General features: G+C 47.7%; 2 protein-coding genes across 12 annotated transcripts in view; one reads left to right on the top strand and one right to left on the bottom strand.

Annotated features, from left to right (window-relative positions):
• The first annotated feature begins 463 nt into the window (after positions 1-463).
• Positions 464-26,773, top strand: part of LOXL4 (lysyl oxidase like 4) — a 110,025-nt gene continuing 83,715 nt past the window's right edge. Inside the window, exons 1-15 of one of the 4 annotated variants that reach the window (XM_081268722.1) lie at positions 464-825; positions 4,686-4,984; positions 5,614-5,792; positions 6,650-6,855; positions 8,506-8,544; positions 8,675-8,894; positions 9,419-9,605; positions 9,771-9,925; positions 10,636-10,803; positions 11,854-12,016; positions 14,190-14,433; positions 15,505-15,620; positions 16,063-16,199; positions 16,563-16,674; positions 23,492-23,572. In XM_081268722.1, the coding sequence (XP_081124848.1) occupies positions 4,705-4,984; positions 5,614-5,792; positions 6,650-6,855; positions 8,506-8,544; positions 8,675-8,894; positions 9,419-9,605; positions 9,771-9,925; positions 10,636-10,803; positions 11,854-12,016; positions 14,190-14,433; positions 15,505-15,620; positions 16,063-16,199; positions 16,563-16,674; positions 23,492-23,541 (2,256 nt within the window). In that variant the 5' untranslated portion in view covers positions 464-825; positions 4,686-4,704 and the 3' untranslated portion in view covers positions 23,542-23,572. Of the gene's footprint in view, positions 826-4,685; positions 4,985-5,613; positions 5,793-6,649; positions 6,856-8,505; positions 8,545-8,674; positions 8,895-9,418; positions 9,606-9,770; positions 9,926-10,635; positions 10,804-11,853; positions 12,017-14,189; positions 14,434-15,504; positions 15,621-16,062; positions 16,200-16,562; positions 16,675-18,667; positions 21,501-23,491; positions 24,558-26,773 lie in introns of those variants that run through there. The other 3 variants (XM_081268721.1, XM_081268719.1, XM_081268720.1) reach the window with 3 other exon arrangements.
• Positions 21,627-26,773, bottom strand: part of R3HCC1L (R3H domain and coiled-coil containing 1 like) — a 93,961-nt gene continuing 88,814 nt past the window's right edge. For all 8 annotated transcript variants that reach the window (XM_081268711.1, XM_081268716.1, XM_081268718.1 and 5 more), the window contains one exon: positions 21,627-22,426. In XM_081268711.1, the coding sequence (XP_081124837.1) occupies positions 22,359-22,426 (68 nt within the window). In that variant the 3' untranslated portion in view covers positions 21,627-22,358. The remainder of the gene's footprint in view (positions 22,427-26,773) is intronic.

The following is a 26,773-nucleotide window of genomic DNA, read 5'->3' as shown; positions in this document are numbered from 1 at the left end:
CCATTTCTACATTTGTTTCATTCCGCCACCCCACCTCACCCGACCCTCCTCTTGCACCCGTCTCCAAGAGCCTGATAGGGCCAGGACCACATCATTCAGCTTTGTTAAGGTGTACTGAGGATTCAAGTTCTTCCATTTACTGTTTATAGCCTGGGAGAGCAAGTCGGGTCTCCTGGGGCTCAGTGTTCCCAGCTGCACAACAGAAACAATAGTGCTTCACCCCTGGTATATTCAATAAACTGGGGACCGGGCAATGAAGAGGCCACCTGTTACTGAAAAAGAGCACGGAAGCGCCCGACTTCATTTGAACCGAGCCTGCACAAGGCCGCCTACGTCGTCCTAACCGGCGCACTGGAGCCAGACCTGCCACGAGAGGGGCACTGTGCTGGGGTTTTAGGTGGCAGCCTCGCGGGTGGGCACCATCACCCAGTTTGACAGCTGGGAAACTGCGCCTGGAGGGGGACTCAGGGGCCCCTGAGGCTCCTCCAGCCAACGCCAACGCCGCCCTCTCCCGGGTCCCAGAGCGCCCCTTCCCTCCCGCCGCAGCGCGTGCCCGCGTCCCGGGGAAGCGACCGCCCGGCCCGCGCTCAGCCGGGACTTGCTGGCCTGGGCCGAGCCGAGCCGCGCGCCTGGCAGAGGGCCGGCCGGGCGGGGCGCACACCGCGGCGCCCGGGGCGGGGCCTGCGGCCTCCCCCGCGGCCGGCTGGGGCTGGGGGCCGGCTGCAGGCTCCGGCGGATAAAAGGCCCCCAGGGCCCGGGAGGCCCGCTCGCTGCTGGTCGCGGCGCCCGGCCCAGCCCAGCCCCTGACCGTCTTCGATCCAGCTGGTGAGCTCGCGCTGGCCTGGCCCCCAGCCCCGGGGTCTGCCTCTTGCTGTGCTGTCTGTCCATCCTTCTGTCTATCCTGATTCTGCAGGCCTCTGGGGGGCTGGTGGTCCCCAGTCCGTCGGACTGTCTGCCTCGTCCCCAGTCTCTCACAGCCTTCTTCCAGTTGGACAAGTGACCAACTTGGGGAGGTTGGCTCAAGGCCCGCGTGGGTGGTGCGCCTGGCCCCTGGGGTGCCTGCGTGTCTAGTGTCTAGCTTTTGAACCCGAGGTGTGTAACACTTCCTCTGCCTTTTCACCGAAGGGGGTTCAGATGGGCAAGGTGAGTTCAGATGTCACTGTTGTGACTTGGGAGACTAAGAGGCAGAACTGTGCCCTGCAACTACAGGTTGACTATGCTGGGAGGTGAGAGGGGACAAGGAATGGAAGAAGGGTCAGAAGACTTCAACCCCTCTTTCCCAGGGCTGCAGGGGAAATTCAGGGCTCATTTGCTGGTACTACTTCAGGCCCACAGAGATGGATTCCCAGGAAGGGTATAGGATCCAGAGGGAAAGCCCCACCATAGAGAGCCACAGAGAAGGGACTGGGAGGCATTCCAAAACTGGTGTTCCTAGGACAGCACCCTCCTGCTCTCCTGCATCCCCTTGGGCATTTGCCCTCTTCCAGCTTTCTCTACCTGGGCAAGGTGAGACCAGGTGCCAGCATGCCCTGGCAGCACCTGGAGCAGGTGCCTCTTTGCCTTGAGCTGGCAGGGTCCTGGATCTCTCACTTGGTGGCACTCAGTGCTGGCACCCTCCCCAGTGCCCTCACATCATGGCCTGGGTCATAAATCAACCAGCAGCAGGGTGTAATTTCATTCAGCTTCATGCCTGCCTGCCCTCTTCCACCTCCTCCTCCAACATCCATCTCTTTGTTGGTTTTCAGAGCCCTGACTTCTAGCCAGGCTGCTGGGTTTAAATCCTGGCTGGGCAAGTTATTTCACTTCTCTGAGCCTCAACTACTTATCTGTAAAATGGAGAGGCATATACAATAAATGTATTATTATTATTATTATTATCCTTCCCTCCCTTCTTCCTCTCCTTTCTCCCTCACCTTCCTTCCTCTCCTTTGTCCCCTGCTCCTTCACTTGGGAAGAGAACCACTGTTGAGGCTGCCTCCCTTTCTAAGGGCTAATTCTCAGCCTACTCCTCTGCTGTGTGCTCAGAGCTGGGGAAACAGATATGTGGAGATTACTTGGGGAGTCACAGAGCAAACTCACCAAGTGCTAGGAAGCTGGGGGGTGAGAAGGCTTAATGGAGGGAATAGCATTTGAGCCTGGTGTTGAAGGTGTGTGGGAGTTTGACAATCTGAGAGAGGGAAAGTGCACTCCAAATAGAAGGAGCTATGTGTCAGCTGAGAGCTGGAGGTTATATCCTGGGAAGGGTGAGAAGATAAGTTTGGTGGGAGCAAAAGCTATAGGGATGCTGTAGTAGATGGGACAGCTGAGAGGAGAAGCTGTCCCTGTAGCTGACTCTAGCTCATACTGGTACCCATTCACTTTCTTGCAGCTTGCAGGGAAGGGAGCTGCCCTGGCCAGAATCCAGAGTCCTGAAGCAGTCCTGGTGACCTGGACTGTCCACAGCCTCTGATAAGATGTCCTCTGTGCTGTAGGGACTTTAGCCACAGCCCAAACAACAGATCTGCCCAGGATACCCTAGACCCCATCAAAGCATGTCTCCCCCTAGTACTACCCCCTTATTTTAGAGATGTTGCAGCAGAGACTCAGAAGAAAACAGAATACACAGCAGTTCGGTGGCAGAGTCAGGAGCATCCTGATTCCTGGGGGTAGTGAGAGAGGCAAGGTCATCTGTCAGCCCAGACCCAGTGTGTCCTAACAGATGAGGGTCCTAACCCATCCTCTCTTGTCATTTGGAGAGTGTCACTCCTGTAGTGACTGTAGAGTGGCTCAGTCTCTGGCATCTACCTCCTCATCAGGGAAGCAGAGAGCGGGGAAAGCAGAGAAGGGAAGCTGGAGGTGATCGCCAGTGGAGAGCCTCCAGGGTTCCTGTGTGGAGAGCGACATGAAGAAAACAGTGTTTAAGTCTGGAAGAGGACGTGCAGGAGGGGACAGTGGGAAGAGGCTACTGTGGTGAGAGGAGGGAGGCAGCTGCCCCCCAGGGTGGAGGGAGGAAGATCTGGCCAGTACTGAGCTTGGAGGGGACAGGGGCAAACCTGGAGAATATTGCAGAGAATGTTCCAGAGAATGTTGCAGTTGACAGAAGACGTGGCCTTCATTTCCTTCTTTGTACAAAGATGGGATGAGATTCCAAAGATGGAGACCAAAGGTTCTGTTGTAGCTATTAAAGTAGCTGGTAATTGTAGTCCACTGCTCTTCAGAGGGCTTCAAGTCTTTATTCATTAATCTTCACAAAAATCCAATGTGGCAGGTAATGTTATTATCCCTATTTTTCAGAGGCATGAGAAATCGACCCACTTATCCTGTGACATGTTACCTCCCATCCATGCAACTACAATTAGTTTTGAGTGTCACCTATGTACCTGGCACTATTCTGGGCTCTGGGGACATAACACAAAGTCCCTATTCCCCTGAAGCTTCCTTCCCTGAGCTTATCCCGTATATTTGTAGCCCACTCCACCTAGTCCTGCATTGAATGATGGAGGAATAAGGAGTGACTCTCAGCTGTGGTGACAAGAGTGGCAGGGGCCTGAGACACTTCCTGCTTAGATGAACGGCGTGATCCCCAAGAACAGCAGTGCCAAGGAAGATGCCATCACATCAGAACCACCTCTAAGACACAAGTACTGGGCAGAGAGCCAGGGACCAGCCTCTCCAGCCTCTCTTCCTGATGGGCCTCAGCTCTTCATCAGCATAAAACCTAGGGTGGAGGAGTGGCAGCACTGGTGGCTCTGGGAGTCTCTGGCAGCTCTAAAAGTCATGACTCTCCTGTTTGCCCTGTTCTCTCCTCTGGTCCCAGGACCCAGCTCATTCACTCTGAGGACTCAAATAGCATCTCATTCCAGCCTCATGGACACAAGGGCCCTCTCTCTGATGTTCCCTTCCTAAATCCTCATCTGGCCCCTCGTTTCCTACAGTGATGGCGCTGCCCCAAAGGATGAAGCACAAACCCTGTGCATGGTCCATGAGGCCCTTGAGCATCTGGACCTGGCCTGCCCCTCCTTCCTTGCCCCTCCAAGCCCACAACACTGTAGAGTCTGGGGAAAAGACGGGCACTCCCTGCTCTTGCATGAATTCACCTCTTTTCTTCTTCCCTCCTTTACTCATCCTGTTCTTTCTACCTGGAATGCCCTTTTTCCCACCTGGGAGATCTCTTACTCCTCTGACCCCTGATTCCTCTTCTCTGCATGGAGAGGTTCAGCAGGGTATTTCATGTCTTCATTTCTTTGTCTCAGTATTGGCCTAATAACTGGCCTGAAGCACTCCAAGAGTGTTTGTGGCATGGATGAAGGAATGATACACCTGGATGGAGCTGGAGCTGTGACTGATGGGTGTCACAGGCTATCCATGCTGCAGGAGAGAGCAGACAATATTTGGCTCAATCTCCTCAGTTTAGAAAATAAAAAATCAGGGCCTAAACAGTTTAAGAGACTTGGCCAAGCCACACTGCAAAGTGGGGGAGAACTTGACTCCTCTAATAACCCTTTCCTCCCCAACATTCCCCTTCTGTGGGGAAGGTGGCATTTGATACCTTTGATCCGGATGCTGTGAACATCAAAGGGTAGACATTATTGCCCTGAGGGCATCCCCACCACTCCAAGGCAAAGCCCCTTCTCTACCTGCTACCAATGCTGAAGAGGCCCAGGGTTTGGGGTGGAATTGGTGATCATTGTTTACTCATCCCCTAGGTACCCTGACGTCACCAGGATGTGGTCCCCACCAGCCACCATATCCCTGTTTCTGCTGTTGCTGCTGTTAGGCCAGACCCCTCCCTGCAGGCCACAGTCACTGGGCACCAAGAAGCTCCGGCTGGTGGGCCCAGGGAGCAGGCCAGAGGAGGGCCGCCTGGAGGTGCTGCACCAGGGCCAGTGGGGCACCGTGTGTGATGATGACTTTGCGCTTCAGGAGGCCACAGTGGCCTGCCGCCAGCTGGGCTTTGAGTCTGCCTTGACCTGGGCCCACAGTGCCAAATATGGCCAAGGGGAGGGTAAGTGATGGCGCTGCCCCACAGGATGACAAGGATATCGTAGCAGGTGTCTCACAGGGGCTGCACTCACTGATGTACCTGGTGTCACCCTATCCTTTAATGCTCAGCTCAAATGGCCTCCTCTGTGAGTCATGACCTGAATGTCCCAGCTGCAGATGACCCTGGCATTCCCCCTTGTGATAAGGTGCCACTGTCACCATCACTGAGCTCTCAGTTCCTTGAATGTGGTGACTGGCACACAGGGGTGCTTAGCAAACACTATTGAATGGATGACTGGATGGATGAGGAGTGAACAAGTCGGCCTAGTTACTAGACTACTTGCCAGTTTCCAAAAAGAGATTCTATGGGTCTGACACCAAGAGAAGGCAGTAGGCAGAGCTGTTGATACTAAGACCAAAGGAAAGCCAGCTGCCCTGCTCCCCCATTTTTCTTTTCAGATAGAACCCAGGGCCTCATGCATGCTAGGCAATAGCTCCACCACTGAGCTATATCCCCAGCCCTTCTCCCCACACTTTTCTCTCAGGGTTTGGAAGAGGAGACTTGATAAGTGTGGATCCCATGTAGGAAACAGAGCTGTGACCAACCTCTCTGAGTCTATCCGTGAACTTTGCCCCTCCCCTTCCCCATAGGCCCGATCTGGCTGGACAATGTGCGCTGTATGGGAACTGAGAACTCCCTGGACCAGTGTGCATCTAATGGCTGGGGTGTCAGTGACTGCAGCCATTCAGAAGATGTCGGGGTGGTATGCCACCCCCAGCGCCAGCGAGGCTACTTCTCTGAGAGGGTCTCCAATGCCCTTGGGCCCCAGGTAAGGAGGCTCTTCAGGGCCTGAGCTGAGGGCTGGATCCAAGATGGAGAGCCGTCTGAAAGATGAGCCTGGAGGAGGAGAAAGAGATGGGGCAGAAGTGGGCTGAACAGTGTCCCTGAGGCTCTGACCCATAGCAGGTGCCCAGTTTGATGCAGGGCAGCCTGGGGATCAGAGGCCAGGCCTGCTGGGATTCCCAGAAGCTGCTCCCCATGAGGGAGGTGCAGGGGAGCGAGGGGCTGTTTCACCCACAAGGCCTGGCCACAATTGCTGCCTCTTCCCAGCAAAAACAACCGTGAGCTAAAAACAACCCAAGCCAAACAACAGGGCAGGGCAGGGCTCTGGCCCCACCATCTGCTGCCAGGCAGCCTCTGCCTGAGGGCAGCTAGACTACAATGGGGTTAGGGGGCTCTGCACTGGTCCAAGTCACCCCAGGGCTTGGGTGGTGGGACTTGTGGGCCAAAGGATCCTGCCAGTTTAAGCAGCTGTGCTGTGCCCATCTCAGCTCTTCCTAGGGTAGCATGAAGAAGGCCCCTCCATGCCCAGCAGAAGCCTCCCAATCCCCAAGGGCTCCTGGCCTGCTGCCAGGGAGGGCACATCCACCTGGTCTCTCCAATTTAACGAATTGGAAAGGCGGAAAAGGGCCTAGTGAAACTGAGGTTCTGCTCCTACTCACTATGTGGCCGTCAGCGAATACCTCCCACCCTCTGAGCCTCGGTTTCCAGGCCTGACCTATAAGGGACATGGGGGATGGTCCTGTAAGAGCTCTAAGCCTGGCTCCCCTGAGGGAAGACCTGCAGCAGCCCAGCAGGAGGCCCAGGAATCCGGGGCCCATCTCATGGTGACTATGCACACTGCAGGGCCAGCGGCTGGAGGAGGTGCGGCTCAAGCCCATCCTCGCTAGTGCCAAGAGGCACAGCCCGGTGACTGAGGGAGCCGTGGAAGTACGGTACGAGGGCCACTGGCGGCAGGTGTGTGACCAGAGCTGGACCATGAACAACAGCAGGGTGGTGTGCGGTATGCTGGGCTTCCCCAGCCAGGTGCCTGTCAACAGCCTCTATTACAGGTAGGAAGGTGGTGAGATTGTGGAGCCAGGCTGGGTGTATACACGTGTGCTATGTGAATGTGTGTACATGGGTGTGTGTGTGTGGCAGTGGGACTGTGCAGGGTACAGTGAGGGCTGTGGGGATGGACTGATAGGGATGGGTGTCGGCAGGACCTTGCACATGTTGGGATCAGGAGGAAAATAGCCCAACTGAGGAAAAGGGTTAAGGATCTTCAGTTAAAGATCCCTTCGGAATAATTAAGAAAATTCTCAAATACAAACCCTAAGATCCTGAGAAATACATAGACATGGCCAGAAAACAAATTTATGTTTGGCAATCATATAAAAAGAATTGACTATGGTATAGAATGCCCCACAATGAAAACAACTGTATGTAAAACTGTGTCCCTGATTAAAGGATGGATTTTACTGAAGATACAATTTTACCCGCAAGTGTAGATGAAATGCATTCTGGTCGAATCTCTACCAGAAACTAGCCATGGGGCCTTGGGCAGAGCATCTGGGCCTCCATTATCATTCCACTGAATTGTTTCAACTTTGTCCCACTGAATCCTCTCAACTCTGGTCCAAGCCAGGCTTAATTTTGTTGTATGTCAGCAAGGTATGTGGTAGGTGGGTTTTGGGAGAGGAGACAAAAGTATTCTGTTAGAAATGTGACCAAACCAGGCTGGGCACAGGAGCGTATGCTTGTAATCCTAGCAACTGGGGAGGCTGAGGCAGGAGGATCACAAGTTCAGAGCCAGCCTCATCAACTGCGAGGCATTAAGCTACTCAGGGAGCCCCTGTCTCTAACTAAAATAAAAATAGGGCTGGGGATGTGGCTCAGCGGTCGAGTGCCCCTGAGTTCAATCCCTAGTACCCCCGCCACCAAAAAAACAAAAAAAGAAATGTGACTAAACTGTCACAGCAGATTGTGTCAGCCCAATAAATAAGGACACAGTCACAGCCCCACTGGCTCCACATCAGTGAAAGCCTGGTTTCTCATGGAGGGAGAAATCTCCCTTGGTATCTCCAAGTCATTTGCCCTCAACCACTCCAGTTTGTCACACTTCAATGAAGCAGTTTCATGTCCCTTGTTCTGTCCTTGTATCTCTGGCTTAGATGGTCCTGGTCCTAAAGAAAGAAGGGTGGTGGGTATCCATGTGGTTCCATCCTTGGGTTGATGGGGTGCAGGCCCCTGGTCCCCCACTGCCTGGTAATTACACAGTTTGGTCCTGCTGACTCACCTGCCACCCACGAGGAGAGCAGCCCTGATTATAGCTTGGGTGTCTCTGGGTGGCAGTTCTCCCACCCGCAGCAAGTCTTATGACTTGTGCCTGTCCCCATATCACTCCTCTTAGGGTACTCCCCAAAGGATCCCCTTCATCTGGATTGGGGAGAGCAGGTTTGAATTGCCTAGTCAGTACATACCCCACTTCAGGACAAGCCCCAGAACCCTGCCTGCCTTCCCTATAAAACGGGATCATTGTTATTTGTGAGATGCTGTCTTATCAAGGCTGCTGTGAAGCTCAGCACTGAGATAATATTTGTGAAGTTTACACACTGTGAAGTCCAGTGCAAACTTAATGGCAACTATGAGGAACCATAGTGGTAGCAAGAGAGTAGGATTTCCATACTTCCTCCACCTCCTGTCTGTTTTCTCCACCACAGAAAAATCTGGAATCTGAAGATGAAGGATCCCAAGTCTAGGTGAGGAGTGGAACCCTCAGGGAGCATGCAAATGGATGCGGCACCCAGGGCTTCCTTCCCGCCCCCTCCCCTGCCCTCTCCTCAGCCTCTGCTCAAGCCCTCCTCCACCCACATCTCCCTTGTCCTCCAGGCTGAAGGGCCTGACCAGTAAGAATTCCTTCTGGATCCACCGGGTTGACTGCCTGGGGACAGAGCCCCACCTGGCCAACTGCCAGGTGCAGGTGGCCCCACGACGAGGCAAGCTGCAGCCGGCCTGCCCAGGTGGTATGCACGCGGTGGTCAGCTGTGTGGCGGGGCCCCGCTTTCGATCGCCCAAGGTGAAGCCCTGGCGCAAGGAGTCCCGGGCAGAGGTGAGCCCCAAGGGACTCTGTACCCTGACCTAGAGGCAAAGGCAGGACTCTGCCTGGAGGGGACAGGAAAGAGGAACTAGATCAAGAGGAGAAACTGAATCAGAGAACGGAGAACCTTGGAAGTTATCTAAAAGAGATCATTTATAACCGTACATAAACGGCAAGTTGACATCACTTGCCAAGAATAGAAGGTAACCGTAAAAACAGTAATTAAATTGTAGTTAGGGCCCTCTGAGGGCTGGAGGTATTGAACCTGCCCTTTATTATAAAATGTAGGAAAAAACCTAGAGGTGTCACACACATACTAGCACCACACTGGGACTGTCTCCTTGATGAGGTCGTGGTGGTAACTTGTATTGAAGTGGAGGTCGAGAAACACGGCTTCTTCAAGATGATGGCTGTGGGCAGTCAGTAACTCCCGGCCCTGGCTCTGGCTCTTAGAGCTTGAAGGAGCCTTGCCCTGGTGTCCCACATTGGTGGCTTAGTCCCTCTGGCTGCCTTCCCTGAAGCCAGTTTTCTCCCAGCAGGAGCTGAAGGTGCGCCTGCGCTCTGGAGCCCAGGTGGGCGAGGGCCGGGTGGAGGTGCTGGTGAACCGGCAGTGGGGCACAGTCTGTGACCACAGGTGGAACCTCATCTCTGCCAGCGTTTTATGTCGTCAGCTTGGCTTTGGCTCTGCACGGGAGGCCCTCTTTGGGGCCCAGCTGGGCCAAGGTAAGTGAGAAGGCCTTCCAGGGGGTGAGGGGGTGGGAGGGCCTTGTTCCTCTCTTGAAGTCCCTGGGGTGTCAATGCCCAGAAGTTCTCTTCTTCTGTGGAGGGACAGCCACAGTGTGAGGTCACAGAGATGGAGCCTCACACAGTATCTCTTACCCCACCCAGGATTGGGGCCCATCCACCTTAGTGAGGTGCACTGCAGGGGATATGAGCAGACCCTCAGTGACTGCCTCGCCCTGGAAGGGTCCCAGAATGGCTGTCAACATGAGAATGATGCTGCCGTCAGGTGTAACATCCCTGACATGGGCTTCCAGAATCAGGTGAGTTCAGGCTGAGCATGTGGCCAGGCAGGGATCTGGGAAACCTAGGGAATCCCAGGATACCAACCTTGAGCGAGTGGGGAGGGACTCAGGAGCAGCAGCCAGGGCTTCAGCTGTGTGCAGTCCCCCTGCCCTATTGGAGCCAGCCTGGAGAATGCTCTCTATCACAACCCCTCAGAGGTGTCAGAGGGACACAGGGGCTCTGCAGGTGTGTCTGTACTCTCTCACCTACCCTCTCAGGTTCCTTGTGAATCTGCAAAAGGTGTCTGAGGGTGAGAACCACAGGCCACAGGCACTGGGGAGTGGTAGTGGAGGCTGTGCCAGACACTTAAGTCAAACTGAGGGGGACTGTGGGCACATGGCTGGTGTTTCATAAAATGAGGTCAACTCTTGGCTGCTGTACATATGCAGTAGAAATGAAAGCCCTTTGCAAACTGTGCATCACCATGGTAGGATTTTAGAGATAGGAGGAGGGCAAGTTCCGTGGCAGGAGCTCCTGTCAGGCACTTTTGAGTCAGATTGCTTAGTAGGCAAGGACATTAGGGACTATCCATTAAACGGTGCTCACTTTACAGAGGAGACAAGCCTAGAGTGAGAGTGTCTGGTTTAAGGCTGCACGTGAGCTGGCCTGAGCAGGGCCCCCTGCTTGCAGTCCTCTGTTCTCTGCTCCCCAGGCTGTCCCATCCCTCACATGCCTCTGACCACTGCAGGTGCGCTTGGCAGGTGGACGAAGCGCAGAAGAGGGCGTGGTGGAGGTGCAGGTGGAGGTGAATGGTGTCCTACGTTGGGGCACCGTGTGCAGTGATCACTGGGGTCTCACTGAAGCCATGGTGGCCTGCCGACAGCTTGGCCTGGGTTTTGCCAACTTTGCTATCAAGGTAGGTCCCTGTCTTGCTCCTTCCCTATAAATTCTCAGCCTCCTGGATGGAGAGGACCAAAACTTCCTGTGTTAGGGCTGCTGGCCCTTCATTCTTTCATTCAACATTTAATTATTAAATGAAACTATGGGCTGATGCAATGCTGGGTGCTGGGAATACTGTAGTGAACAAGACAAAAATCCTATGAAAGAGGCTATCATTAGTAAAATATTCACATACCCAGATACAAAGTTTCATCTGTAGGAAATATGAGTAGAAGTTAGCAGATGAGGGGGAAGAAAAATAAACAGTGCGTGCAAAAGCCCTGTGGCCAGAGAAAGCTTGATTGATTCAGTTGAGGAAACCAGGGGCCAGAGGTTGCAGAGTGGCTCTCAAGGGAGGTTTAAGGGTGGAGACAGCAGGGGCAAGACCATTAGCAGCCTAAATCCTACAGATTTTTAAAAGCTTTCTTCCTTTGCTGTTTGAAAAACAGCTGGAGTGGAGACTAAGCTGAATGAAGGGAGATAATGATGTTGGACTGAAATAATGTTGGACTGAACCAGGATGTGGCAGTCTGGGAGAAACAGCAGAATCAAAGACCATAAGGAAACAAACAGAGGATACAGGCCTGGCTGCCCTCATTCTAGCCTGCTGGGCAAGGCCTGTGTAGACTTCATGCCGAGAACTGGGCACAGCCCTGATCACAACCCACAGCGGGCTGTGAGGAACAACAGGAGAAATGGGAACATAGCAGTTGTATGAGGAGGAGGGGAACAACTCAATCCTCTTCAGATGGTGAAGAACTGCCACCTGGGAGAGGGATAGGAGCAGTAAGATGGAAGCCACAGGCAGTGGGTTTTTGTCTCCACACATGGAAGAAACTTCTAATATCAGAGTGGTCATAGACTGTCCCAGGGGTAGGGTTCATCAATGAAGATTTTCAGGCCCAGGCAGGGACCTCCTTGGTGGGAGTAGTGGGATGAAGAGGTCTAAGCCTCAGATGGGCCTCAGAGGAGATGACTCCCAAGGCATCTCTCTACTCTGACCGGGTAATGTGGGCTGTTTCCTTAGGACACATGGTACTGGCGGGGGACGCCTGAAGCCAGAGAAGTGGTCATGAGTGGAGTGCACTGCTCAGGCACAGAGCTGGCCCTGCAGCAGTGTCAGAGGCATGGGCCTGTGCACTGCTCCCACGGCACTGGGCGCTTCTCAGCTGGAGTCTCCTGCACAAACAGTGAGCAAGGGAGGGGCTCAAGGAGCCTGGATGGGTGGGCCTCTGCTCCCCTCAGGGAGGGCCTGGAGGGCTGGTTCAGCTGCCTGGCAGCAGGGACAAGGAGTGGGACTACCACTTCTGTGTGGCCAAACCATGGGTCACATCAGGATACAAAACCTGCCCTGCCCACCTTGTGCAGCTACTATGAGAAATAAAACAAGATGGGACAGCATAAGGAAAAAGAGGAGAGTTTTTCAATTTGGGGTTATGACCAAGAGATTTCAAAAACTGAAACAGTAGAAAACATGAGAGTACATTACACTTAAGAGTTGTGTTGCTTTTTCTTGGCACTATGTAAGTGAGTATTAGGTTACAACATAAAATATATTTCTTGTTTGTAAGAAAAAAGTTTGGAAGCCATTGCAGAGGATATATAAATATGAGGTATACTGCAGCCTAAAGCTTTAGGTATGTGTTCTCTTCCTGAGCTATGGGATTTAACCAAATGGCTTAAGGACAAGAAAGACTACTTTTTGGCAAATGTCTGCCCCACAAACCCAGATTCTCAGGGTAGCAGCATCTCTGTTTGACAACTGCCAACAATGCCTGTGCCAAGGTGGCCACTTGTCCTTTTTCCCTGCCAAACTTAACCCCAAGATATCCTTAACCTCTGTCAGGGAGCTCTAGGCTTCCTCTCTGTGCAGTGTACCCTGGGGGAAAGCACTAGGCCCATCCATTACACTCTCCCCTGCAGAGTGACAGGGCATCAGAGCGGGTCCCCACAGCATGCTAGGACTCATAGCATGCTGGGGTTGCTTACTCAACTCCCCTTCCTAGAAACCTTGGCGCCTTCCCTCTTCTGCCTCCAATGGCAGCTCTCACAGATGCTTCCTAACAGCTAATGGAAGCTGGGCAGACAGCCAATAGGCAGCCTCTGGCCATCCCTGTCTCTTCTCTATGACTTTTCCCATGTTTTTGCTTTACCCTCTCTTCTTATTGCCTCTGAAAGTTCTCCTTTGCCTCAGGAACTCTGGAATTTGTCAGTGAGTATATCCTGGCTCTCTCCAAAATACACTCTAGGAATTTCAGGAACATTTTTAGTGATAGTACAGGCATTATGTAGCAAAGCATCCTCCAAATCCAGCCACTGAAATGAGTCAGTGAAAAGAGCTCACTCTCATCAGCACATGGGCTCACGTGGAGGATGCCTCTGTTTAAGCTGCAGCTGTGTGCTTGTATGACCGAATGTATGACGGAACACTAAGAGCAATTTTCTCCTTCGATGTTGCGCAGCAACAGCTATAGATCTGCACATTTCTGTACTGACACGTAAGGGACAGCAATGGTAGAGGCATGTGGCTTCAAAGGAGGGTAAAGCCCCTGGAACAGGAGAGGAATAAAGGGCACAAAGCTGAAAGACACAGGCACCAGTGTGTCGGATTTTCCCCTATGGAGAAGCACCAGAATGCCTGGATGCCTCAGAAGCAGCACAGGGAATACCCTGGTAGCAATTAGGCTGGAGTAGGAGCCCTCGAGGAAACAGGCTCAGAACTTCAGCAACATAGACTGGAATGGCAGAGTTCAGGAGTGAGCTTGGACAACCTTGTCTAATTCTCCCTTCCAGCTTGCCCTCCTTGGTCTCTGACACTAAGGAACTGAGGCCCAGGGACAGTGACTTGGTTAAAGTAAGCAGGTTAGGTATCTGTAGAGCTTTTTGAAAGGACTGTACGCACTAAGCTACATAAAAGCACTTTATAGACTGAAAAGCATTTTACAAAAAACACCATCTTACATCTATTGAGTGTTTACTGTGGTAAACAACCACCTAAGCAACTTACAGGTACCACATTAATATTACATTTTCTCCATCTTGAAGATGACAAAAATGATAACACAAAAAGGTTAAGCAGTCATAGAACTGGGAAAAGGCAGAGTCAGAAGTCAAGTCAAGAATGAACCTTGGTGGCCTGGCTCCAGAGCTGGCAACCTTAATCATGACCCTGGAACTACCTCCCAGGTTAAGTTGATGGATTATTCCTTTTCTTAGTAGAATTCTCATCTCCTGGCTGAACTGCACTCTTTTCTGGGATTCTCCCAGAGAGCTTGATCTGGGGGAAGCTTGTGCTCATGCTGGGGAGCAAGACCTGTTGCCTTCCTACCCCTGGCCTCCTGCCTCAACTCTCTGCCACTTCAGGTGCTCCAGACCTAGTGATGAATGCTCAGCTGGTGCAGGAGACAGCCTACCTGGAGGACCGCCCACTCAGCCTGCTATACTGTGCCCATGAGGAGAACTGCCTCTCACAGTCAGCCGACCACATGGACTGGCCATATGGACACCGGCGCCTGTTGCGCTTCTCCTCACAGATCTACAACCTAGGCAGGGCTGACTTTCGTCCCAAGACTGGACGCCACAGCTGGATTTGGCACCAGTGCCACAGGTTGGTGCCAACCTGTGTCTTGGCTCTAGAGGGGGCAAACTTGCCTGGGTAAGATGTGCACTCTGGATAAGTCTTCCTTGCTCCAGGGGCAATATAGTGATCCCAGTAGCATTCACCTGCCCCATGTCTCTTTCTTCAGTGAGACCTATGTTAATGGTGGTCATGGAGCCTGTTTCCCACAGTGACATCCCAAAGAAAGTCACTGCTGTGGTTGGTCTCTGCTATCATGGTATTATGCAATTTTTCTGTGTTGGATCTTAGGCTTTGTATTTTAGAAGACAGAAGTTAGGAACCCACAGAACACTGGAGGCCTAAAATAGGATGCTAGCTCTGTGAAAACAGATTGTTGGTTCCTACAGCAGCAAGGCAACAAGGCCAGGCCTCCAAAGAATAGCATGAACAGTTTGGTGCTAAAAAAGAAGACAAAGGAGCATTCTTTCCTATCAGGAGCCTCCAGAACAGAGAGCAAGACAATGCCTCTGACAAAGGCATAATGGGAAAAAAAAATTTAAAAAATAAGTATTTTTCTTTAGGACGCAGACATGGGTAAAGGAAAGCTGAGAGCAATGGACAATGACTTTGGGACTTGGCCTTGCCTGAGATAATAAGCACCTTTCCCTGGAGCACCGACAGAGTTGTCATTATAACTAGATTGGAAACTATGGTAGCAATTTGGTCCCAGGCTGACAGAGCAGAATAAGCTCCCTCCCCAGCAGCCAATTGGCTCCTAGGCTGGTCCTTGGGTCAGGTGCTCCTTCCTTCCACCTCTGCTTCAGGCCCTGCAGCCAGGCTACAGCCTCCTAGAGGCTACAAGGGCAGCTTTTACCCTGCCTTATGTGAGTTAAGAGCCTGGTAATGCAGACAGCTGTGCCTTGCTCCCTGTCAGGGGTGCTAGCAAAGTGGGCTGTGGGTCATACTGACCTTGAGTTTGGGAGGCAGAAGGGCACAACCTGCTATTATAACTTTGCTTTCTGGGTAATGATGGGGCCCAGTCCCTCAATCTCTCCTGCTAACCCTTTCAGAGGAGACCCTCTCCTATTGCTGTCGGGCTGACAGCTCTGTCTTCTGCAGGCATTACCACAGCATCGAGGTCTTCACCCACTATGACCTACTTACACTCAATGGCTCCAAGGTGGCTGAGGGGCACAAGGCCAGCTTCTGTCTAGAAGACACAAACTGCCCCACAGGTATGTGGTTTCCCATCAGCATCTACCAGCATGTTCTCCGGTTACACTCCTTATGAATTCCTTAGCTCCTGTGGGGTCAGGTCTTCTCTGCCCTGTTCAACAGCCTCAGGTACTGGCTTGGCAACAGCACTCAAAGAAATTTAAAAAGGTCAATTTCTTACCTTATGAAATCTTAGGTGAAAGGTCGATTTCCTCTGAATTCCGATCTCACTTTGTACCACTTTAAAAAGAGTTAACACTTTTTATCTTAGATAATAGTTGTAGTCTCCTGAGCTCTCTGAGGGCAGGGACTGTCTCCTACTTACAAACTCAATCTGTGAACTGAGCATGTCTGCACTAAACTGGAAATTTGTGGGAGGCTTAAGTACGTGAAAGACCTAGCATGGTGCTGGGTCACAAGTACCTACCCAGTGCCTCAGTGACTGTGTATCCTTTCTCACAGGACTTCAACGGCGCTATGCATGTGCCAACTTTGGGGAACAGGGAGTGACTGTAGGCTGCTGGGACACTTACCGGCATGACATTGATTGCCAATGGGTGGATATCACAGATGTGGGCCCAGGGGACTATATCTTCCAGGTAAGGATGCTTGGGGAAATCTCCACAGGAGCCCTGTTTCCTATAGAAGTTACAAATCGCACCCTGAGACCAGATGATAGCAAAGTGTTCCCCTTTGTAGTCTCCAAAAGGCCCATAGCTGCAGCTGTGCTGGGAGAAAAGAACATTCAATGGGAATCCCAAGACCCTGGGTTTTAGTTCTGAGTCAATGGACATTTGGCAATTCTGAGTTTCCATCTATAAAATGGGGACATTAATGCCTACTGCCTGGGGTGATTCTTAAGGGTAAACTTTAAAAAATATTATTATATATGATGTAAGGGATCTTACATGTCAACTCAGAAATCAAATCACTCATTTTCATCTGTCCCCGTCTCACTCCAGGTGGTTGTGAACCCCACAAATGAGGTGGCAGAGTCAGACTTCTCCAACAACATGATGCGCTGCCGCTGCAAGTATGACGGGCAGAGGGTCTGGCTGCACAACTGCCACACAGGTAAGTCTGAGGCACTGTGGCCCCAGTCTTGTGTAGGCTTGGGAAGCTGGAAAGACTCTAATTGTATTCCCAAGTGTGACTTATGTGGGTGTGTAAATGGCCAGGGATGGAGGGATGGGACAAAGACAAATTTCCTGTGACACTGTTACAGTGGATTTCTAGAATTGATCAGACCATCCACCTCACCCAATAACTACTTCTACATCCCTATTTGCCTTAAGAACTGTCACAGAATCCTTCCTTCTGTTCCTCAAACCACATCAGGATTTTCTTTTCCAGTATGTTCCTTTTCCCCTGGCCTTCCTGGCTTGCCTCCATTCTAAGCTTGACTGCCTCACAGGCAAAAGCAGATCCCCTTGGTGTGCATTACTATTCCCAACTGAAATCATACCCACTTGTAAGAGGATCAAGGAGAACAGGGACATTTACAGGACTAGTAGTATCACACAAAGGAAGAGGTCGTGAGGAGGTGGTGGTCTCTGTACTTGTTTTTTGTAGAGTCCTTCCATCTTAAAGTTTTGAAATGCCTGTATTTGCTAAGGGGTGTGTGCATTCAGCCATATTAGAATTTACAGGGTGGGTGGCGCCGAGTTGTTTCTTCAGTCAACATTAAGACCTACTACAGTGCTAAAAGCACTGTCAGACACTTTAAGATGCAGGAGCTTAATGTCAAGTAGGGTGTGCAGACATACAAATGGATGATCCCAAGACTGGCAAGTACCCTCAAACAGGCATGAACTAAATCAGAGTAAGCAAAGAGTCGGGGGCTAGAAAAGGTTTCAAAGAGGAAGTATATTTGAGCAGGGTATGAAAGGAGGGACAAAAGACACAAACGGGAATAGGAGGAGCATATGATTTGGTTTCAGACATCTTCACTGGGTTTCAAATCCAATCTCATCTGTTTCTAGCTGTAGGAAATGAGAAATCTCAACCTGAATTTTCTCTTTTGTTAAACAGGGCCATGAACTTCCACCCTACTAAAGTTCCCTCTGGTTATGGTAGTTCTTAGAGAATGGACTTTATCCTGTGGGCTTCTATTTATCACTGACAAATTTTGGTCAAGGGAATAAAAAGATCACTTGGTTTTAAAAAATAACTGGCAATAGATGAGAAGTAGAATGAGAAGAGGAAGAATAGCTGAAGGTTTTGGATTTGGTGATAAAGTAGATTTTTGCTGACATTATAATGAAACAAGGTGAGAGGAATCAGGAACTGGAGTCCACGACTGTGCATATAGATAGCAGATTCTCCATAATCAGACTACAAGGGATCCAGAGCATTGAAAAAGCAAAGAAAAACAATGCATCTTGTAGGTTCTTTTTGCTAATGATTAGAGACCCATTAGAGTCCTTGCAGAAAACAGAGGGCACACCAAATGGGCCTGAAATTATGTAACAAAAAAACTATTTATAGAAGTGTGCATAGGACTAAAGAAGACAGGGATATTGAGATAATATGAGTGGGAGAACTGTTACCCCTCTAGGCTTGAAGGGGGAAGAGACATCCCAGAGCCAACTGAAAGCTAGATCCATGGACCTAAAGAGCCCTTCCATCTTAAAGATTTGAAATGCCTATATTTGCTAAGGGGTGTGTGCATTCACAGCCATTACTAGAGTTACAGGGTAAACCTGGACAGAGAGGAAATGTTTTGACGCCTCTTCTCTTGACTTCCTGCAATTGTTAACACATCTCAGCCAGAAAGGATAAGGTAGCCACTGTCATACAATTTCTGGGGATCAGTTCCCTGGAGCTCAGAGAGAACAAAAGGCACAGAATGAATCTGGGTAGGCAGCAAAGGAAGAACCAGCACAGCCCCTTCCACTCAACAGCCTTGATTTCCTGGCCAGGGTCTGTTCCTAGCAAATGACACTTCATGTCTATGCTCACAAGTGAAGAAAAGGACGAGCTGGACAGAATGGATCTGTGTGAGGTTGTCAGGGAATGAGAGACTGCGGCAAGGTTGGCTACTTAGCTATTTTCCTTTTGCCCACAGGAGATTCATACAGAGCCAATGCAGAGCTTTCCCTGGAACAGGAACAGCGACTTAGGAACAACCTCATCTGAAGTCATCACTGCACACTCCCAGCTGCTGCCCACACACGTCAAATACCTCAGCTTATTGGAGCCATGCCCTTTACAGAGCTCTGACCTACAAGGAAAGGGGCCCAGTGTCAAGGGGCACCAAGAACTTGCTCAGGAAACATTTTGATGGCAAGATCACCAAACCAGGATGGTATCGCTCCCTCAGGATGGTTCTGGGTCTGTCTCCTGTGGCATACATAATAGGACCTCCAGGCTTTGGTCATCTAAGCTCCTCTTCATAAGGAGACCCAATCTTTACTGAAATTTGCCACAGGGTTCCTGGATTCAGAAACTCTCAGATTCTTAGAGGTGAACTATGGCCCAGACCTCCGCATAAACAGTGCTTTGTAAATGTCCTCAAAGAGCAAAAGACAGAGGACCAAAATATGCAAGTGGGATTAGTTCTCTGCTAGAAGCTCAATGCAACATAACTGTCAAAATCACAACTTGCAGAGAAGTTGGTGAATGCAGTCCCTTGCTTTATCTGTCCTTATTTAGAACTTGCCTCTCACATCTGCTCCTTAGTGTGTTACCTTTATCTTATTGCATATAAGGCTGTTTGTAATACTCCTGCAATCTCAGGCCTCAGGCATCCCATTATCTACTGATGGGTCAACATCACCAATTATTGAGTATTTGAGAAAAGACAAGTTTCACAGAAGAGCCCAGATGGGGCCTTCCTGCAGAACAGCAAGAGAAGATCAAAGAAAGACTGCTGAAGTATATGGACCCCAGTCTCTTATCAGGGTCTCTGCCAAGGAGAGAAATGTGTCTTACACTTGGCAGACAATCCATTTTCTCTCAGGATCACCATGCATCTCAGGATTGGCCTAAATTTCAGGTCTCAACCAAGTCAACTCTGCATCAAATACATTTTTGTAATGAAAAGAAAAGTCAAGCCACTCTCTATAGAAACATGAAGATAGGTCTGGTAGGGTAAGGGACACAAGAATGGAGAAATCAGAAGGGGAATCATTTAATTTAGTGAAGGACTAAACCTGGGAAAGGCCACCATCCCTGCTTGATGTGGCTCCAGTATGCTGTTGCTCAGGTGGTATAAAAATACCAAGGTCTTCCTGGACATGATTCTTCATCTTTTCTCCACTGACACACACTTAAAAGAGATGATCTTTATAGTTCTGACACTCCTAATGCCAATAAAGTTTGCTCATTGTGGACTGCTCCAAAGACCAGACCAGCTGTGATTATGTAGTTCCTAGCATACTAACTCTTACCCCTTAACCTCCCACTGTACTAAGGACAAGAATGCAAAGGGCACACATTTCATGACAGCCCCAGTATGTTTCTCTAACCAGATGTCAACCTGTCTCCTTCAAAGTTTCCTTCCCCAGGCTCAATGCTAAAAGATTAATGAGGTATAAAAGGTTGGGGCAGGGGTCAGAAAGGTTAAGGGACACAAGGTAGGAGCAAGGTCAAGTTCCAAAACTGTCAACATTGTAGCAGACAAAACAGATTTATGACTCCCCTCCCCCATCACCAGCTCTACCCCTTTATAGAGAGTCAAGTAGGATAAGTTCTGAGGTACTCTCAGTGAATACAAAGAAGTGCTTTCTTCCTTCCTCTTACCTACCAGCTCTTCTTGACTCCCTCATCTCCTTCATTAGGCAGAGGGAGCATTATATTTTGGTGTGGTAGTTTAGGTAAACAAGGGAAGGACTGATTTCCTGTTGGATCAGGCAAACATCTCCCAAACAGTAACAACATTATACTCACGCATGCAGCTAATGGCCTGTGAAAGAATGTGCAGCTAGTGGGGGAGCATGTGGTGACTGATGACTAGATTCAGGCAGGGAGGTTACCCTTTGCTTCTTGCCAGATCTAGTTTCCAAGAAGGCCGGAAAACGCTGGCCAGGCAGACAGCCACTAGCTCTGGTCTCAGTCTTGCTGCCCACATCACACATTTGATAGGTGCAGCTGGTTCTAATTCCTGGAAAAAGCCATACAAGGGCTGTGCTGTTACACCTCTGAGTTGAAAGGGAAAGGCATAGGAAGACTGGTGGCTGGCATGACTTATAACTAGATGAGGAATGTTCACAGAATACCAACCACCAAATTCCAGACAGAACCAAAACCTCAGAAGACTCCTACAATAGCACACTTTGGTCTTGAGAGGAACTAAAGTACTAGAAACCTCAGCACATTCTTCAGAGGGAATGTACTTCTCTACTATAAATTTCAGGTGATCCTAGGATTTAGATAGTTCTAGGCAATGTTAACAATCTGTTACTGTCATGGGTACTTAAAAAAAAAAGTGGCTTCTGCTTCAATAGCACAGGACACCACTTCTTGCCACTTCAGCACTTTAAGGCCCACCTAGCACTACCATTTCTTCAGTGTAGAACTACTTTCCAGAACCACTGAGATAAAGCTAGAGTTGATGGCTCTGACCTGTCTGTGTCCTTTAGGAAATCTCACACTGCTTAGAGGTGTTTATTTCAAACTGGCTGATCGTCCCTGTAATGGATGGTCTGGTGCTGCTTGCCAAGTACCTCTGGCACAGGCTGATAAGATCATACCAAGCACATGCTGTGTGCCAGATGTTTTCTGCAGGATGTCAGATTTGAGAGATGGGAAAAGGCAAGAGGTTGTGTGTGTGTGTGTGTGTGTGTGCACGCGCGCGCGCAAAGGGTTATACTAGGAGGTCAAGAAGGGGAGAGGAACTACCACATGTCAATCTAGGATAGTCACTGTGGGAATATATTCTGGGGCAGACAGATGATCAGCTCTCTACTCATGGGGATTCAATTAAAGAAACAGATTCATTTAACTCATTATAGGCATGAAGGTAAGAGGAGAGCTGCTCTCCTGTTTCTTTGTGGGAAAGACAAAACTGATAAATACCAGAGTGATATGTGTCATAAAATGGCCTTTAATATCTCTCTTACAACACATTACTGCTTAAAATGAAACTGGTACACAGCTCCCCAAGACTGGCTTATGATGAGGAATGAAGCTGGCAAGCCCCCTGGCTGCTATGCAGCTGGAGCAGCCCCAGGCACTGAGCTCAGTACAAACTCTGGAGTCCAAATACCCACATCTGCTGCAGTTCACCAATTTTAGAGTTCTGGAACTGAGAGTGTAGATTCTGTGTATGTCAACTACAGCAGACACTGTTCTGTCTCTTTGTATTAAGTGTTTCCTACTTGCCCCCTGATATTGCTGTTCTTAGCTCTGTGAGGTACTAAAGAATGCTCCATCTTTGCAAGGCCTAAATCTCCCATCATTGCAGGTTTGAATCCTCTTTTCTGTTTTGCATTTGCTTTAGACATTTTAGGAAGTGTGACCCACACTAGTATAACTTGCCCTGTTTAGAGGACTTTTGGAAGTCACATCTTCCATATTTCTTCCCAACAGATGGCTCCCTTTTATATACACTACAGTAGGGCACTTCCAAAGAACTGCATTTAGGAGCGAAGACAGGAGTTTATCTTCTCTCTATATACCCACTCTTTGTCTTGATCACTTTTTCTCTTTCTTTAACATGCACATCTGCATGTACACAGCTCTGGAAGGATCCTCCTATCTGAAGACTATGAAAACACTTTTTGATTCATGGAATTAGCTCTTTCATTGTGTGATGTTCAAACTGCAGACTGGTCTCTACCTTCCCAAATGTCTTCCCGTTGCTTGGCTTCCAACCGCTTTCTCTCTGTAAATAAAGGGCAATGTTAAACGTGGTAGTATACTTCATACAACTAGTGACTCTCACTTAATCTAAAGTACAAGGCAAATTTTAATCATGATTCATGGGGATTTCACAATCACCTTTTACCTTGCTGAAGTTAATGTCTTTAACTTATCAAACACTTTGTAAGTGAAAACAACATTGTTTTATATTTGTTTTTGCAATGCTGGGGATCAAACCCAAAGCCTTGCACATGCTAAGCACTTACTCTATCACTGAACTTCACTCCTAGCCTCACTGTAAGGCTTTTATATAGTCAAAAGAGGGAGATCTGGGAAAATAGCAACTTGAAGTATATGAAATAAGTTAGAACCTAGCAGGATCAAGATTCTAGTCTTGCTTATATGTATTTATTTTAATTCTACTTTTCAATTGTGTTCAGTGCTTTAATACAATTCTCTATCATTCCTATGAGTGTACTGATCTTCATTAACATTTCAACAGGAATCAATAATGTTTTTAATATTCTCCTTCTACTCTGTTGCTCAAATGGAAACAGTAGTGACTTGGCTTTACTCAGATCTCCCTATTACCACCTTACTGAAAACATATTTTAGAGGCAAATCAAATTTCATTATTTTGCACAATACTTCCAGGAGCCAGGGGCTGGAGATGTGGCTCAAGCGGTAGCGCGCTCGCCTGGCATGCGTGCGGCCCGAGTTCGATCCTCAGCACCACATACAAAGATGTTGTGTCCACCGAAAACTTAAAAATATGGGTAATCCATCTTTAATTTTTAATACAGAAATTTGGTTTTTCATATAAATCTTTCACCAAGACCTGAGAAAATACAGTGGCATGTGCCTGTTAATCCCAATTACTTGGGAGGCTGAGATGGGAAGATTATGTGAGCCCAGAAGCTGGAGACCAGTCTGGGTAACATAGCAAGATCCCATCTCCAAAAACAGCAACAACAAAAACATAATATAAATGATACCTTTATAAGGTGTCACAACACAAGTTCTAATTTTTTGGCCATTTATCTTGACACTATAAGATGCATGATAAGCCTAAATGCTTCTTTTCAAGGTCTACTGTTCCAGATTGATAATGTCTTAAAAGTAAGACTTTGCAAGTAAGTCATGAACCAAGTGGATTGCAGAAATCAAGGTGAGTGTAACACTTGGTATTTGAACATACCTTTCCAAATCAGCAGAAGCTTTTACAAAATTCCTGAACTATATGTGACTGTACTTTAAGGCCAAAAAGTTGGTCAGGAAACCGCCTGGTACTTGGAAATGAGAAAGAAATTCCCTGCTATTTGGGCACCATCTTGTGGCATAATTTGAATACAGCAACAAAGTTATAAGAGGCAAAAAAAAAAAAAAAAAAAAAAAGGTTTCTGCAAACTGTGAACCAAAAGCTGGTTAGTTAATACAGTGAGTAGCCTGGGACTAGGCTATAAGACAGATTTGAATTGGGTTGAGATTCTCCAGGAGCCAGCATGAAGGATAACTGGCTTGCTCACGATTCCAGGATTTCTTGGGAAGGCAGTGTAGTTTCGATTTTTATAAACATGGAAAGTTAGGAGGAGATCTAAAGGAAAAAGCAGACCTGGACCAAATCAACTAAAAAAAATTAAACTAAAAAACTAGTTCTAGATTCCAAAGAAAAGTGAAGAAACCAGAAACCTGAATTATCAGAACTCAGATTTTTCAATAAGGTAGGAAACAAGTCGGAAAGGTAATATGAGAGTTAAAGAAAAGATACCCAGGAACAGCAGAAAAATATGGCCCATAATCCACAATTCCAAAATCAAAACAGTTCAGAAAAAAAAAAAGTGGTGTGTTTTGTTTTGCTTTTGTAAAAAAGTATGGATTAAAATTCAATGATCGCAAATCTAACCTGAAACGATATGAGGCGAGGCTGTTCTTATATATTTCACTTAACATAGAGTCACACACTGCTATAGAAATGTTAATGTGAATTTGGTGTCAACATACCTTACATACAAACAGAGATATGATAAATTGTGGTATAAAAGTGTATTAAGAATTGTAATGCAATAATAATAAGAGAGCTCATGTATAATGGCATAATTTGGTGTGAACATACTTTATATACACAGATACAAAAAACTGTGCTGTAAATAGATAATTATGATTGTAATGCATTCCACTATTGTCATTTATGTAAGAAATAATAAAAAAAATAGAAAAAAAATAAATGTTAATATGTTTTACTTTGATGTTATGAAACATGTTTTAGAGATTATATTACCTTTCTAAATCTGGAAAGTTCAGAATTCTAAAACAAGTCCCACACTAATGCTTTACAATAAAAATCTAGCTCTGTATTACCAAATATATGTAAATGTAAGAGGAAATCCGGGTGGTAAACAATATGAGAAAACTAGCAACAGAGGAAGACAAACGGACAAGCAAACAGTGAAAATGTCAGGCATAAATTTAGAAGTGCAGAATATGAATAGCATAGAAAACTACAGGTTGGATAATAAAAGTAATTTCTTAATTTTTAAGGTGAGGAAACAAGACACTTGGGGAACTTAAGTGACTTGTCTAAGGTTATATAATAAGTTAAGAACTGAAACTGGAACCCAGGTCCTTATTTTAACCAGCATACTTTCCACTAAAAAGAAAGAGGGAAATATATGAAAAAATGTACTGACAGAAAGATAAACATATTGTCCCTTCATTAAAGAGAAAAGAAAGCAGATAACAGCTGACAGACTACATGAAACAAAGTGATTAACTTTACCTCTAATAATTAAAAGAAGTAAACAAAGCCCAACAGCAATCATAAGGGCAAGTAACTATGGGAGAATAGAAGATAAACAGGAAATGATAAACCTAAAACGTTCAGATAAACGTGGCCCTGAACACTTTTATTCTGTAGTATAATAAACTGACAAATTACTGTATTAAATGAATTGACTGAAAGTATGAGTGGTCAGTTAACTGCTTCTCACTGAGGGAATGGAAAGCACTGAAGATTGAAAAGGGCCAGTTTGGTGTCATTTTTTTTTTTTTAAATAAAGAAAAGAATTGTAAAGACTTTCAAAAATTACTTCTAAACCTAAGATAAATTCTCACAAAATTCATTTGCAGCCACCTACAAAGTAAAAATCAATATGCTTTTTGTATAAGAATTTGATTGCCAATGGAGGAAGGATAGCATCTTCAACTAATAGTGCTGGGAAAACTGGAAATCCATATGCAACAAAATGAAACTGAATCCCTTTCTCTCGCCATGCACAAAAGTTAACTCAAAATGGATCAAGGAGCTTGATATCAAATCAGAGACTCTGCGTCTGATAGAAGAAAAAGTTGGCTCAGATCTATATATTGTGGGGTCGGGCTCCAAATTCCTTAATAGGACACCCATAGCACAAGAGTTAATAACTAGAATCAACAAATGGGACTTACTTAAACTAAAGTTTTTTCTCAGCAAAGAGAGGTAAATAGGGAGCCTACATCCTGGGAACAAATTTTTACTCCTCACACTTCAGATACAGCCCTAATATCCAGAGTATACAAAGAACTCAAAAAATTAGACAATAAGAAAACAAATAACCCAATCAACAAATGGGCCAAGGACCTGAACAGACACTTCTCAGAGGAGGATATACAATCAATCAACAAGTACACGAAAAAATGCTCACCATCTCTAGCAGTCAGAGAAATGCAAATCAAAACCACCCTAAGATACCATCTCACTCCAGTAAGATTGGCAGCCACTATGAAGTCAAACAACAACAAGTGCTGGCGAGGATGTGGAGAAAAGGGTACACTTGTACATTGCTGGTGGGACTGCAAATTGGTGCAGCCAATTTGGAAAGCAGTTTGGAGATTCCTGGGAAAGCTGGGAATGGAACCACCATTTGACCCTGCTATTGCCCTTCTCGGACTATTCCCTGAAGACCTTAAAAGAGCATGCTACAGGGATACTGCCACATCGATGTTCATAGCAGCACAATTCACAATAGCTAGACTGTGGAACCAACCCAGATGCCCTTCAATAGATGAATGGATAAAAAAAATGTGGCATCTATACACAATGGAGTACTATGCAGCAATAAAAAATGACAAAATCATAGAATTTGCAGGGAAATGGATGGCACTAGAGCAGATTATGCTTAGTGAAGCCAGCCAATCCCTAAAAAACAAATAACAAATGTCTTCTTTGATATAATGAGAGCAACTATGAACAGAGCAGGGAGGAAGAGCAGGAAGAAAAGATTAACATTAAACAGAGACATGAGATGGGAGGGAAAGGGAGAGAAAAGGGAAATTGCATGGAAATGAAGGGAGACCCTCATTGCTATACAAAATTACATATAAGAGGTTGTGA

Source organism: Spermophilus citellus (assembly GCF_964194105.1).
Source record: "Spermophilus citellus genome assembly, chromosome: 15".
In the NCBI taxonomy this organism is placed as follows: domain Eukaryota; kingdom Metazoa; phylum Chordata; class Mammalia; order Rodentia; family Sciuridae; genus Spermophilus; species Spermophilus citellus.
Note: the sequence above shows the minus strand (reverse complement) of the source record. Positions and strands in the feature narration are given on the sequence as shown.